Source organism: Microcaecilia unicolor, chromosome 1 (assembly GCF_901765095.1).
Source record: "Microcaecilia unicolor chromosome 1, aMicUni1.1, whole genome shotgun sequence".
Taxonomy (NCBI): domain Eukaryota; kingdom Metazoa; phylum Chordata; class Amphibia; order Gymnophiona; family Siphonopidae; genus Microcaecilia; species Microcaecilia unicolor.
Genome location: NC_044031.1, coordinates 588,190,125 through 588,203,276, shown reverse-complemented (window position 1 = coordinate 588,203,276; position 13,152 = coordinate 588,190,125). Strand labels below are relative to the sequence as shown.

Genomic DNA, 13,152 nt, shown 5'->3' with positions numbered 1-13,152 from the left:
AGTTCTGAGAGAAGAGGACATCTCTGTGGGTATGTGGCATTATTTTATTCTGAACTTGGTAACTTAAAGATTAGGGTTTAAAAGAGGAGTTGTAGAATATTGATAAACACAGTTAAAGTTTTAAAATAAAAAAAGCAAGCAAACTCTATTAGCTAATCTCCATACCCTTTTCCCCCTAGTTTTAAAACTAAAGTTTCTGCCGCAGCTTAAAGATTAGGGTTTAAAAGAGGAATTGTAGGATATTGATAAACACAGTTAGAATTAAAAAAAAAAAAAACAGCAAGCAAACTTTATTAGCTAATCTCCATACCCTTTTCCCCATAGTTTTTAAAACTTGAAGTTTGTGCCACAGCATTAACAGTTAGGCTCTAGAAGGCACAGAAGGGCCCAGTTCAGTCCTCATTCCCACCCACCCTCCGCAACTTTCACCCACCCCTAGCTCAACTCTTCATTTATAGTCGATTATTCGAATTAAGACACCAAGATGGGAATTTTCAATTTTCATTAGTAACATAGTAGATGACGGCAGAAAAAGACCTGCACGGTCCATCCAGTCTGCCCAACGAGATAACTCATATTTGCTGCTTTTTGTGTATACCCTACTTTAATTTGTACCTGTGCTCTTCAGGGCACAGACCGTATAAGTCTGCCCAGCACTAGCCCCTCCTCCCTACCACCGGCTCTGGCACAGACCGTATAAGTCTGCCCAGCACTATCCTCACCTCCCAACCACCAGCCCTGCCTCCCAACCACCGGCTCTGGCACAGACCGTACAAGTCTGTCCAGCACTATCCCTGCCTCCCAACCACCAGTCCCACTTCACACCACCGGCTCTGGCACAGACCGTATAAGTGCCCAGCACTATCCCCGCCTCCCAACCACCAGCCCCACCTCCCGATCTTGACTAAGCTCCTGAGGATCCATTCCTTCGGCACAGGGTTCCTTTATGCTTATCCCACGCATGTTTGAATTCCGTTACCGTTTTCATTTCCACCACCTCCCGCAGGAGGGCATTCCAAGCATCCACTACTCTCTCCGTGAAAAAATACTTCCTGACATTTTTCTTGAGTCTGCTCCCCTTCAATCTCATTTCATGTCCTCTTGTTCTACCATCTTCCCATCTCCGGAAAAGGTTCGTTTACGGATTAATACCTTTCAAATATTTGAACGTCTGTATCATATCACCCCTGTTTCTCCTTTCCTCCAGAGTATACATGTTTAGTTCAGCAAGTCTCTCCTCATACGTCTTGTAACGCAAATCCCATACCATTCTCGTAGCTTTTCTTTGCACCGCTTCAATTCTTTTTACATCCTTAACAAAATACGGCCTCCAAAACTGAACACAATACTCCAGGTGGGGCCTCACCAATGACTTATACAGGGGCATCAACACCCCCTTTCTTCTGCTGGTCACACCTCTCTCTATACAGCCTAACAACCTTCTAGCTACGGCCACTGCCTTGTCACACTGTTTCGTCGCCTTCAAATCCTCAGATACTATCACCCCAAGATCCCTCTCTCCGCCTGTACCTATCAGACTCTCCCCGCCTAACACATACGTCTCCCGTGGATTTCTATTCCCTAAGTGCATCACTTTGCATTTCTTCGCATTGAATTTTAATTGCCAAACCCTAGACCATTCTTCTAGCTTCCTCAGATCCTTTTTCATGTTTTCCACTCCTTCCCGGGTGTCCACTCTGTTTCAGATCTTGGTATTATCCGCAAATAAGAAATTAGAGTTTGAATTACATTTAATTAGTTTCTAAGAAGCAAACCCTAAATAAATTACAACAGTCAAAATGATCATTATATTCATCTGATATTCCTAGTACCTTAAGAAATTGTAATTAAACAACTTTATAATACTAAGATGCAGTCAGTAGTCCAGCAGTGAGAGAGGTGCTGTCCAGTCTTTTGCATTGAGTGTCACATGTATGATTATCTCCCAGTTGGTGAGATGTCATATGTGTGTGCTCGATGCAAAGAGCTCCTAGCTATCAGCAGGGCCGCCAAGAGAATGTTGATAACTATAATTTTTAGATGTTCTGAATGTTATTTGGATAATGTATTATTATAATGTCCTGTATTTGAAAAATTGTTGATAACTGTGTCACTTTTAGATATTTTAATGTTATTGGAAAATATATTATTACTGCTGCCAATTTATGTATGTTCCTGGTAATGTCCAGTTTATCTTGTTGTAATCCACATAGAACCATGAGGTTAATGGTGAACTATAAGTAATGTTGTTGTTGTTATTATTATTAATTGTTTACCTGACTATTTGTGTAATGATCCCTTTATAAATTAAACAATTATCTACAGTAATATAATTTAACTCTCCTTAATTCCTCAACTCTTGGCATTTATACCATTGTCATTCTAACCAGTGTGTATCTATTTTCATTAAAGAGAAATGTCAAATTTCTATTTAGCCAGTTCTCCGGTATTTTGTGGCAGGCATGATAGATATAGCAAAACAGATGCATAAAACAGAATGATTTGTTCCTCTGACAAAATGTTAGGCATTCAAAGCAATGCAATTCAGTTAATTAACACAGAAATGCTAAATACCATTGTCCACAGAAGCCCAAGGTGACTGTAAAGGACTGGCTTCATATATTTTGGTTACTTCTTTGTCAGATGCTCTCAGTTGAGCATCCTGTACAGATATGGAATATAATAGTTTTCAAAACTGTATACAGAAAAAAATCTTTTCTTTTCTATGAAATAGGAACAGCTGTAAAATATATTACTGCAATTCTGTTAGCCCTGTTGGTGTTCGAGAGAACCGAGTTCCTAATAAGTTATGGTACTTTTTAAGGGACCAACAGAACATTCTTTCCTGTTGGAAGGTACCACTACTGGTAAGGGTACATACAGGTAAATATATAGATAGATAGCATAGAATTTCACTGGAAGATGGGGACAAATAAAATGTCCAACAGAGATCCAGTTTAACCCTCTTCTTTTTAGTAGCTTATACAGCTTACCAAAACATTTGTGTCTTCTTTTAATGTTACATTTACAATTCACAATGCAAAAACATGTTTGGAAAAGAAATGAAGGCAAATTCCAATTTTTTTTTCTTTTTTTTTTTGTTTTTCCAGATTGGACACATTGAAGGACAACCAGAGAGAAAAGGAGTCTTCCCAGTGTCTTTTGTACATATTTTGTCAGACTAGCAAAATAATCAATTTGAGTATTACACACCCTTCATGCAAGACCAGCTTTCTAGCAAGGGTGAATAGCTGCTGCCTGCTTGTAATCTTGTGCATAATTGTATAAATAATAGCTGCTATTACAAAAGAAATTTTCATTTAAAGTGCACCTCTTGAGGTGAAATATATATATATATATATATGTTGTTGTAAATACATTGTGTTCAGCCTTTGCCAGTATTATGATAGTCTTGGAAGCTGGCATGCCTTATTGGTTTTGTTGAAACCATCCTTGGCATCTAGCACTTAAATTATCTTGTCTATACTGTTAAAATATGTATGCCCTGCCAGCTTTCCAAATATAGGCTGTCTCAAACAGCAGGTTAACTGTACAGAATTGCCTTTTTATTCCTATTATCATCTCAGTATTCTAAATCACTTTACCAAAAAAAAAAAGCACATTAGCTATGAATTAGGTTCTGTTTTCATAGGAAACCATGTAGGTCTATTTAAACAACATTCTACAGTTACATGTATATAGTTTACAGTTACAAAGTCCAGTTTGATATTATAGATAACAGGAGGGATCAGTTTAGTTTTAAAAGTGACTGAAATATTCACTGACTCAACAGTGGCATTTTATTGTTTATACTCAGCAGTTCTTGTTTCTCTTGGTGCACACATTCCAAGCTATGATTTCGACATCCCTGTCATATCATTACCTCACTATAAAACAGCAAAATAAATTATTGTCATCTGAAAACTTATTTTAATGGAGACTAAGAATGCTAATACTGAAACGTATATATAGGATTTCCTGAAGGTTTACGCCATTGAACATGTAATAATTAGTGATTGCTAGAAAATATTAGGCTCTGTTGACATTATGTATGTGTTTGTACATCTGCTACTAGCTTACTTGAAGGCTGCCTATTATACATGTATACTACTGTAGTCAGCAGCTGCCACTTAAAGTTGAACAATAGGTATTTGAATTGAAATGGAAATCTTAGATTGGCAACGTATTTGTTTACAGAAAACTAGCAGCTAGAGTTACTAATATGCAGTACCATGTTATTGCATTAACACTATTAACACGTTCTTAGTAGCTCAGTCCTAATGCATAAAATGACATCTACAGTAAGATTTGTGTTAATAGCATTAGCATGCACTAAAACAGTACTGCACATTAGTAACTCTAGCTCTAAGTGCATTTTAAAAAGGTGCCCTATTACCTTGTTAAGAATTTTAATTATGTAATTTCTAAAGGATAATGTAGTTTTGCTTAATTCTAAAATAAAATTAAACTTGTTTTTAAATTGGATCTAAAGTCAAAGTAAATATGGGGATATGGATTATTTCAGGGCAATGAAATCACTGTAATTTTAGAACTCGGTTGTACAAGTTAAGGTTCTCATTTTAAAAAGAGTTTTGTAGATCTAGCTTAAGTACCAGGTGGACAAGCAGGTTTCTATCTTCTCACAAGTGGGTGAGGCAGATCCATGTCGCCCGGTCTTGCTTTTGCCACAGTAAAAAGAGAGCTTTGTGGAGCACGAACTGTGCTCCACCACACATTCGCAAGTGCCGTCCCATCTGTCATATGAATGTGGTCTCCTTAGTTCTCTTTTATCCGCGTGAGGAGAAGGTGCTTTTTTTTGTCCTCTCCTTACCTGGTTTTGAGAGCTGTTAGTGCCTTTCAGTCTTTTTTTCTAGACTTCTCTTGTGGCTCCTTTAATTGGGCCTTTCAAACCTGTCCTTAGTTTTATTTTGCCCGGGTGTAAGTTTTCTTTATTTTTCATCGTCATCGGGCCATTTTTAGGCCCTGACTTTGGTTGGGTCTTTCCCTTTCTTTTTCTCCATGCCTTGCCCCTTTTTCAGACACCATCGAGTCATTTAGTTTAGCCAACTAAGTTTTTCCGTCCATGTCCACGAAGATTCCCAGTGGCTTCAAGCCCTGTACCAGGTGTAATCGGACTATCTTGGGAAAGGACACCTATTCTTGGTGTCTTGGGCCCAACCGTAGCCCTGCTAATTGTGTTCTCTTTCTTCGTATGAAGAAAGTTTCATAAGAGGCTCAAAGAGAGGATTTTTGAAGCCAAGTCCGGTTCCTTGACGTCTGTATCAACGTTGAGCATCGCTTCAGTATCGGGAGGGTCGGTAAGCAAGGCTGCTTCTAGACCCTTAGCCACTGGGAGCAGTGAGGCGTCGAGTGGGTCTCCACCTGTCTCGAGGCCTCCCCCCCCTCCTCCCGGGAATGTCCATCATCACACCTGACCCCGAGGCGAAGTGAGGATTCTACGATGTTCTCGTCTGCACCAAGGAGCCTTGGTGACACGTTTTGGGTGAAGGCCAAGAAGCATTGTCTTCAGTCAACCTCGACACATGGTGCTGGGAGCTTCGGGGCGTCAAAGGATTAAGCACCAAAGAAGCGTCAGCGCCAGGAGGTGCTGATGCGCCTGTCTCCTAGCAGCCGAGATCCAGCTCCCATGTCGACCCCAGCAGTTCTGCAGCCTGCACCTCAGCTTTTCCTGGTGTCAGCCCTCTATGAGCGCATCCGGGTTTTGCTCCCTAAGTTGCTGGATAGCCTTATGCAACGGTGTGCATTGGTACCTGGAGTGCTTGTGCCTACCCTACCTCCCGTTACGGTCCCGTCTGCAGTGCGGATGCTGGCATCGCTTTTGGCCCTGGTGTCGACTGCCACCCAAGCCGGCACCCCTTGGACATCAGTGGAGGAAGCTTCACCAGAGTCAAGGTGAGAGTCAACCAAGGCACGTTCATTCTCGACAGTCCCATAGGGAGGTACTGTCTGACACTGAGGAGGAGCACCCATGGGATTCAGAGGAGGATCCCAGGTACTTTTCCTCAGATGAGTCTTATGGGATTCCCTCTGACCCTTCCTCTCCACCTGAAAGGAGACGGACTCCGCCGGAGAGCCTTTCATTTCCATCTTATGTTAAGGAAATGGCTGAGGTCATTCCATTTCCTTTAGAAGTGGAGGATGAGCCCAGGACCAAGATGCTCAAGGCCCTGGACTATACATCGCCTCCTAAGGAGGTTGTGACTGCTTCTCTCCACTAGATGCTCAAGGAAGTCCTCGTCAGGAACTGGGAGTCCCCTCTGTTGGTCCCTGTCATGCTCAAGAATATTCACACCCAGTATTGGATCCACGGTACATCTGATTTTGAAAGGCCTCAGTTGCAACACGATTCCATGGTGGTGGAATCTGCTCTTAAAATAACCAGGAGTTCCAGGGACTATGCCTTAGCGCCCCCGGGCAGAGAAGCTAGAACCCTGGATTCTTTTGTGAGGAAGATGTACCAGGCTTCAATGGCTCATCTCCCGCATACAATCCTACCAGCTTTTTACGAGTGTCTATTTGCGAAACTCAGTGCAACAGCTGTCAGACTTGGTTGACAAGCTCCCTCGGGAGCACGCCAAGCGTTTTTGCCAGTTGGTCAAGCTGCAGAAGTTGTGTTGAAAGTTCTTGGACAGGAGCACTTTTGATGTGGCATCCAAGATCTCTGTTCAAAGTATAGCAATGTGCAGACTCTCATGGCTGTGTGTTTCTGACTTGGAACACTGTTCAGCAGCGGTTGGCGGATGCCCCTTGCCGGGGGAATAATCTTTTTGGAGAGAAGGTTGAGGAGGTTGCTGACCAAATCAAGAAACACACTGATACACTCTCTTCTCTCTCCCACCGGGAAACTTCTGCATCAACCTCCTCATCTGGGAGGACTTTTGGCAAGCCAAGGAGGAGTACCTATTACTATCAGAGGCATAGGTATAACCCTTTGGCTTGCCAGCCTACCTCAGGCTCAGCCCCAGCTCACTCGTTCATGTCAGTAACGTGCGCCTAAGGCCCCTGCTGCTCCACAGACAAAGCAAGGGACGAGTTTTTGACTGGCTCCAGTAGAGCATAGTCGCAGTAAAAGTATCTGTCCCGGATGACTTGCCAGTCGAGGGGAGGCTAAAATGTTTTCACAAAAGGTGTCCTCATATAACCTTCGACCATTGGGTTCTTCAAATAGTCCATCTCGGATTAGCCCTGAATTGGCATCTCAAACCTCCAAGTTCCCACCAAGAGCTCATTCGTTCAGCTCTCAGCACAGGCAGGTACTTGCAGAGGAAATCTCCGCCCTTCTGAAGGCCCATGCTGTCGAACCCGTTTCACCAGGAGAAGATGGGATAGGAATTCTATTTCAGGTACTTCCTTGTGCAGAAAAAGACAGGGGATGCGTCACATCCTAAACCTAAGGACCCTGAACAAATTTCTAGTCCAAGAGAAGTTCAGGATGTTTTCTCTGGGTACCCTTCTCCCAATGATTCAGAAAAACGATTGGCTATGCTCTCTGGACTTAAAGGATGCATATACTCACGTCCTGATACTTCTGACCCACCGATCTTAAATTTCGGCTGGGAACACATCACTTTTAGTATCGCGTATTGCCTTTTGGCATTGTCTCAACTCCCAGAGTCTTCACCAAATGTCTAGCAGTAGTTGCAGCATAGCTACGCAGACTGGGAGTCCATGTGTTCCCTTATCTCGATGATTGACTGGTGAAGAGCACCTTGGAGGTTGGTGCTCTGGAGTCCATGCAGATGAATATTCAGGTGCTTGAGCTACTAGGGTTTGTTTTAAACTACCACAAGGCCCATCTTCACCCTGTTCAGCGATTGGAGTTCATAGGAGCCCTGCTTGCCACAGACAGGGTTCAAGCCTACCTCCCGGAGACAAGAGTTGACAATCTTGTCTCACTGGCGTCCAAGGTTCATGCCTCTCAGCAGGTCACAACTTGGCAGATGTTGAGACTGTTGTGCCATATGGCTTCCACAGTGTATGTTACACCCATGACACGCCATCACATGATATCAGCTCAATGGACTCTGGCTTCTCATTGATATCAAGCCACGGGGAGTCTAGAAGATGTCACCCAAGTGTCCCCAGAGCTTGTACGCTGTCTTCAGTGGTGGACAATTCAATCCAATTTGATTCTGGGACTTCCATTCCAAATTCCTCAGCCACAAAAAGTGCTGACGATGGATGCATCTCTCCTGGGATGGGGAGCTCATGTAAATAGGCTTCACACTCAAGGTGCTTGGTCCTCCAAGGAAACAAATCTTCAAATCAACCTCCTGGAGCTTCGGGCGATCTGGAACACTCTAAAGGCTTTCAGAGATTGGCTGTCTCACCACATTGTTATCCAGACAGACACTAAGGTTGCAATGTATTACACCAACAAGCAGGGGCGCACCAGATCATGCCCTCTGTGTCAGGAGGCCTTTTGGATGTGGCATTGGGCTCACCAACACTGCATGTTCCTTTGAGCCATTTATCTGGCATGCACAAACAATACCCTGGCCAACAGGCTAAACAGAATAATGCAACTGCACGAGTGGTTTCTCAATATGGACGTAGCCCTCAAGGTCGTCTAAGCATGGGGCACCCCCTCGGTGGATTTTTTTTTGCCACTCAAATCAACCACAAGGTCCCTCACTTCTGTTCCAGGCTACAGACCCACGACAGACTAGTATCAAGTGCCTTCCTTCTCAGTTGGGGGACAGGGTAGTGGGAAAAACTTTGTTGAACCTCAAGCAAGACTGCGGGACCATGAGCCTGATCACGCCATACTGGTCACAATAGATATGGTTCCCTCTTCTTCTGGAATTATATCCTCCGAAGGACCATGGAGATTGGAGCGTTTTCCGACCCTCATCACACAGAGCGAGGGGTTCCTTCTACATCCCAACCTCCAGTCTCTGAATTTCACAGCTTGAATGTTGAGAGCCTAGAAGTTGCTTTCTTTGGATCTTTCAAAGGGTGTCTCCCGAGTCTTGCTGCTTCCAAGAAAGATTGCACTAAGAAACGTTACACTTAAATGGAAGAGGTTTGCCGTCTGGTGTGAAAGCAAGGCCCTAGATCCTCTTACTTGCCCTACACAGACCCTGCTTGAATGTCTTCTACACTTATCAGAGTCTGGTCTCAAGACCAACTTCGTTTAGGGTTCACCTTAGTGCAATTAGTGCTTGTCATCAGCGTGTGGAAGGTAAGCCCATCTCTGGACAGCCTTTAGTTGTCCGCTTCATGAGAGGTTTGCTTTTGTCAAAGCCCCCTGTCAAACCTCCACCAGTGTCATGGGATCTCAACATCGTTCTCACCCAGCTGATGAAAGCTCCTTTTGAGCCTCTGAATTCCTGCCATCTGAAGTACTTGACCTGGAAGGTTGTTTTCTTGGTGACAGTTACTTCAGCTTGTAGGGTCAGTGAGCTTCAGGCCTTAGTGGTGGATGTACCTTATACTAAGTTTCATCACAACAGAGTAGTCCTCTGCACACACCCTAAATTCCTGTTGAAAGTGGTGTCAGAGTTGTTTTGATCCCAACATGATTGCTGGCAGATTGCATTTCCTTCACTTATTCCCAGGCTGGGCTAGCCTTGGAGGGTCATGTCACAGCTCATAATGTCAGAGCCATGGCTGTGTCCATGGGCATAGTTTGACTATTTCATTTGGGGGTGGGCAAAGGGTGGGGTGTGTCATATTAGCATATTCATTCGCATACATACATCTTAAGTACATAAGTAGTGCCATACTGGGAAAGACCAAAGGTCCATCTAGCCCAGCATCCTGTCACCGACAGTGGCCAATCCAGGTCAAGGGCACCTGGCACGCTCCCCAAACGTAAAAACATTCCAGACAAGTTATACCTAAAAATGAGGAATTTTTCCAGTCCATTTAATAGCGGTCTATGGACTTGTCCTTTAGGAATCTATCTAACCCCTTTTTAAACTCCGTCAAGCTAACCGCCCGTACCACGTTCTCCGGCAATGAATTCCAGAGTCTAATTACACGTTGGGTGAAGAAAAATTTTCTCCGATTCGTTTTAAATTTACCACACTGTAGCTTCAACTCATGCCCTCTAGTCCTAGTATTTTTGGATAGCGTGAACAGTCGCTTCACATCCACCCGATCCATTCCACTCATTATTTTATACACTTCTATCATATCTCCCCTCAGCCGTCTCTTCTCCAAGCTGAAAAGCCCTAGCCTTCTCAGCCTCTCTTCATAGGAAAGTCGTCCCATCCCCACTATCATTTTCGTCGCCCTTCGCTGTACCTTTTCCAATTCTACTATATCTTTTTTGAGATACGGAGACCAGTACTGAACACAATACTCCAGGTGCGGTCGCACCATGGAGCGATACAACGGCATTATAACATCCGCACACCTGGACTCCATACCCTTCTTAATAACACCCAACATTCTATTCGCTTTCCTAGCCGCAGCAGCACACTGAGCAGAAGGTTTCAGCATATCATCGACGACGACACCCAGATCCCTTTCTTGATCCGTAACTCCTAACGCGGAACCTTGCAAGACGTAGCTATAATTCGGGTTCCTCTTACCCACATGCATCACCATATTCATTATGGTTATTCAAAACACACACAAGGTTAACACTGAATATGAAGCCAGTATATACTATATATATATATTTTTTTTTTTAACTGAAGCCAACACCATGGGAAAATTTCTCTCATTCACATAAATTATCAAGGGGAGAATGCACTTTCCCTTTCCTCTTACCTAGGCCCGACACTGTCACCCATCCATTTTCTCCTTCTCCAAATCCCAGCTCTTTCACCCTTCATTCCTTCTTACCAGTACTTCCCCATACCATGCACATGGATAGAAAAACATAGCTTCCCCCAACCCCACCCCAAACAGGCAAAACATTTTTCCTTGGGCCATCCACAGTCAGCATTTTTCCTCCCCTCCCCCCTCAAGGCAGTATTTTCTTTCTATTCCTTCTTCCCCAGACTTACTTCCCAGGCATAACTTTTTTCCTCTTGGCCCTCTCCACTGACAGTACTTACCCCTAGGAGCAACTCATAGCAATCTGCTGCCTGAGGCTAGGGGTTAGGTAGCATTCCCCCAGGCACCCAAAAGAGAGGGCTCCCTGAAAACTCTGATCTCAGTCCTAGCTCCATGCCTGTCTCTCCTTCCTTCCCTTGCCTCCAAGGCCATTCTTCCATCTCTTACCTTATGCCCCGTGTCCTATTGCCTCTCTTTCACAATCTTTTCAGCCACATTTCCACCCTCACTCAACTCGAGACCCATCCTCTTTCTCCCATACACCTCCCAAGTACCCCCATCCCTTTTAAATACCTCATCCACTCTCCTGCCTTCCAGGTCACTTGCATTATGTCTCAATCGTTCCTCACAGTCAAACCCTTTTCTCTTTTCCCTCATTTAACATCTTCACTCATTCTCTCAACCTATCAATATACCCCCACTCATACTTAAAATTGCCAAGTATTCACTATCTCCTTGAAACCCCCACTCCCATCTCTCCTATCCATAATTTCCTGCCCTGCTCCCCCAAATTCTCCCATTCAGTCACCAAGTTCCACTCATCATCTGCTCTGTTCCCCTTCCTTCCACACCCCTGGTCTCATCCATCTTCTGCTGCTGCTTCTCCCTCCCTCACCCCACCCACACCCTCTAGTCCCATCTATCTTCCTTCTCCCCCCACACTCCCAAGTCCCATTCATCTTCTGCTCTCTCCACACTCACACCCCATAGTCTCATCCATCTTCTTCTCCTTCTCCCTCACCTCACCCCACCCATACCCTCTAGTCCTATCCATCTGCTCCTTCCCCCTCCCTCTCCCCACATTCCTAGTTCCATCCATCTTCTGCCTTCAGTATCTCCTGTCCATTCTCCTCTCTTCATGTCCACCATCATTCCTTCTGTGTCCCTAGATGTCCTGTCCAGCACTTCCCCTCTGTCCCTATTCCCCTAGATTTTGGTATCTGCCCTCTGTGTCCTCATCCTTCCCCCTGTGTTCATCTTCCACCTTCTGTCCATCTCCTCTCTCTTCTTTCCCTTTTCTCCTGCACCTCCACCCCAGGTCTATCATCTCTTCCTCTCCTCACCCCACCCCCTTCCTCATGGTACTGCATCTCTCTCTCTCTGTGGATCCAGTGTTTCCCAATATTCCCCCACCCCCAACACACACACATTCCATCATTCTATGCCCCATTCCATCATCTGTTTCTCTCTCTCTCTCTTTCTCTGTCACTCCCCCCCCCCCCCCCCCCCCCCCACACACACACACATCCTATCATTCTCTGCCACCACTCAGGGGGATGCCAAGCAAAAAAATGGGGTGGCAGTCCAGAGGCTTTCCACTCAGGTGGCAGCTCATTTACGGGGGCAATGCCCCCCTCACCCCCCCCCCCCCCCCCCAAACTACACCCATGGATGCTCGGTAGCCCACTTGAGGTCAGCCTCCATTGAAGAAATTTGCAAGGCTGTGACATGGTCTTCAGTCCACACATTCACATCTCACTGTTCCCTTGAGCAGGATACCCAATGCGACGAGTCGGTTTGGGTAGTCAGTGTTTCAGAATTTGTTCGGGGTCTTGAATCTAACTCCACCCTCCTAGGCCCATTTTATTCTGTTCCAGGCTACACTCTCATTCAGATTATATACAGTTTCAGGTTAATCTGTGTAATGTCCTTGCGAGGCCCAATTGACCAGTGTTTGTTGTTTTCAGTGAGCCTAGATGGTAGGGATTCCCCACTTGTGAGACGATAATGTCTGCTTGTCCTCAGAGAAAGCGAAGATACTTATCTGTAGCAGGTATTCTCCGAGGACAGTAAGCTTCATATTTTAACAATCCCGCTCACCTCCCCTTGGAGTTATCTCCTTGGTTCATTTGTCCTTATTTTTTGCTTTAGTATTAAACTGTGGAGACCATGCTCGCACAATGGTAGGGAAGGCATTCGTTCATGCGCAGTGGAGCGCAACTTACACTCCACAAAACTCTAGTAAAAAAGAGACACCGGCAAAAGCTGGACCAGGTGACACTGAAAGGCATCACCCATTTGTGAGAATATGAAGCCTGCTGTCCTCAGAGAATACCTGTTACAGGTATTTATTTATATTTGTACACCGCGCTTTCCCACTCATGGCAGGCTCAATGTGGC

General features: G+C 44.7%; 1 protein-coding gene across 2 annotated transcripts in view; it reads left to right on the top strand.

The window, feature by feature from the left end:
- Positions 1-5,986, top strand: part of ASAP1 (ArfGAP with SH3 domain, ankyrin repeat and PH domain 1) — an 803,986-nt gene extending 798,000 nt beyond the window's left edge. For both annotated transcript variants that reach the window (XM_030219214.1, XM_030219206.1), the window contains exon 30: positions 3,111-5,986. In XM_030219214.1, the coding sequence (XP_030075074.1) occupies positions 3,111-3,185 (75 nt within the window). In that variant the 3' untranslated portion in view covers positions 3,186-5,986. The remainder of the gene's footprint in view (positions 1-3,110) is intronic.
- The last annotated feature ends 7,166 nt before the right edge of the window (positions 5,987-13,152 follow it).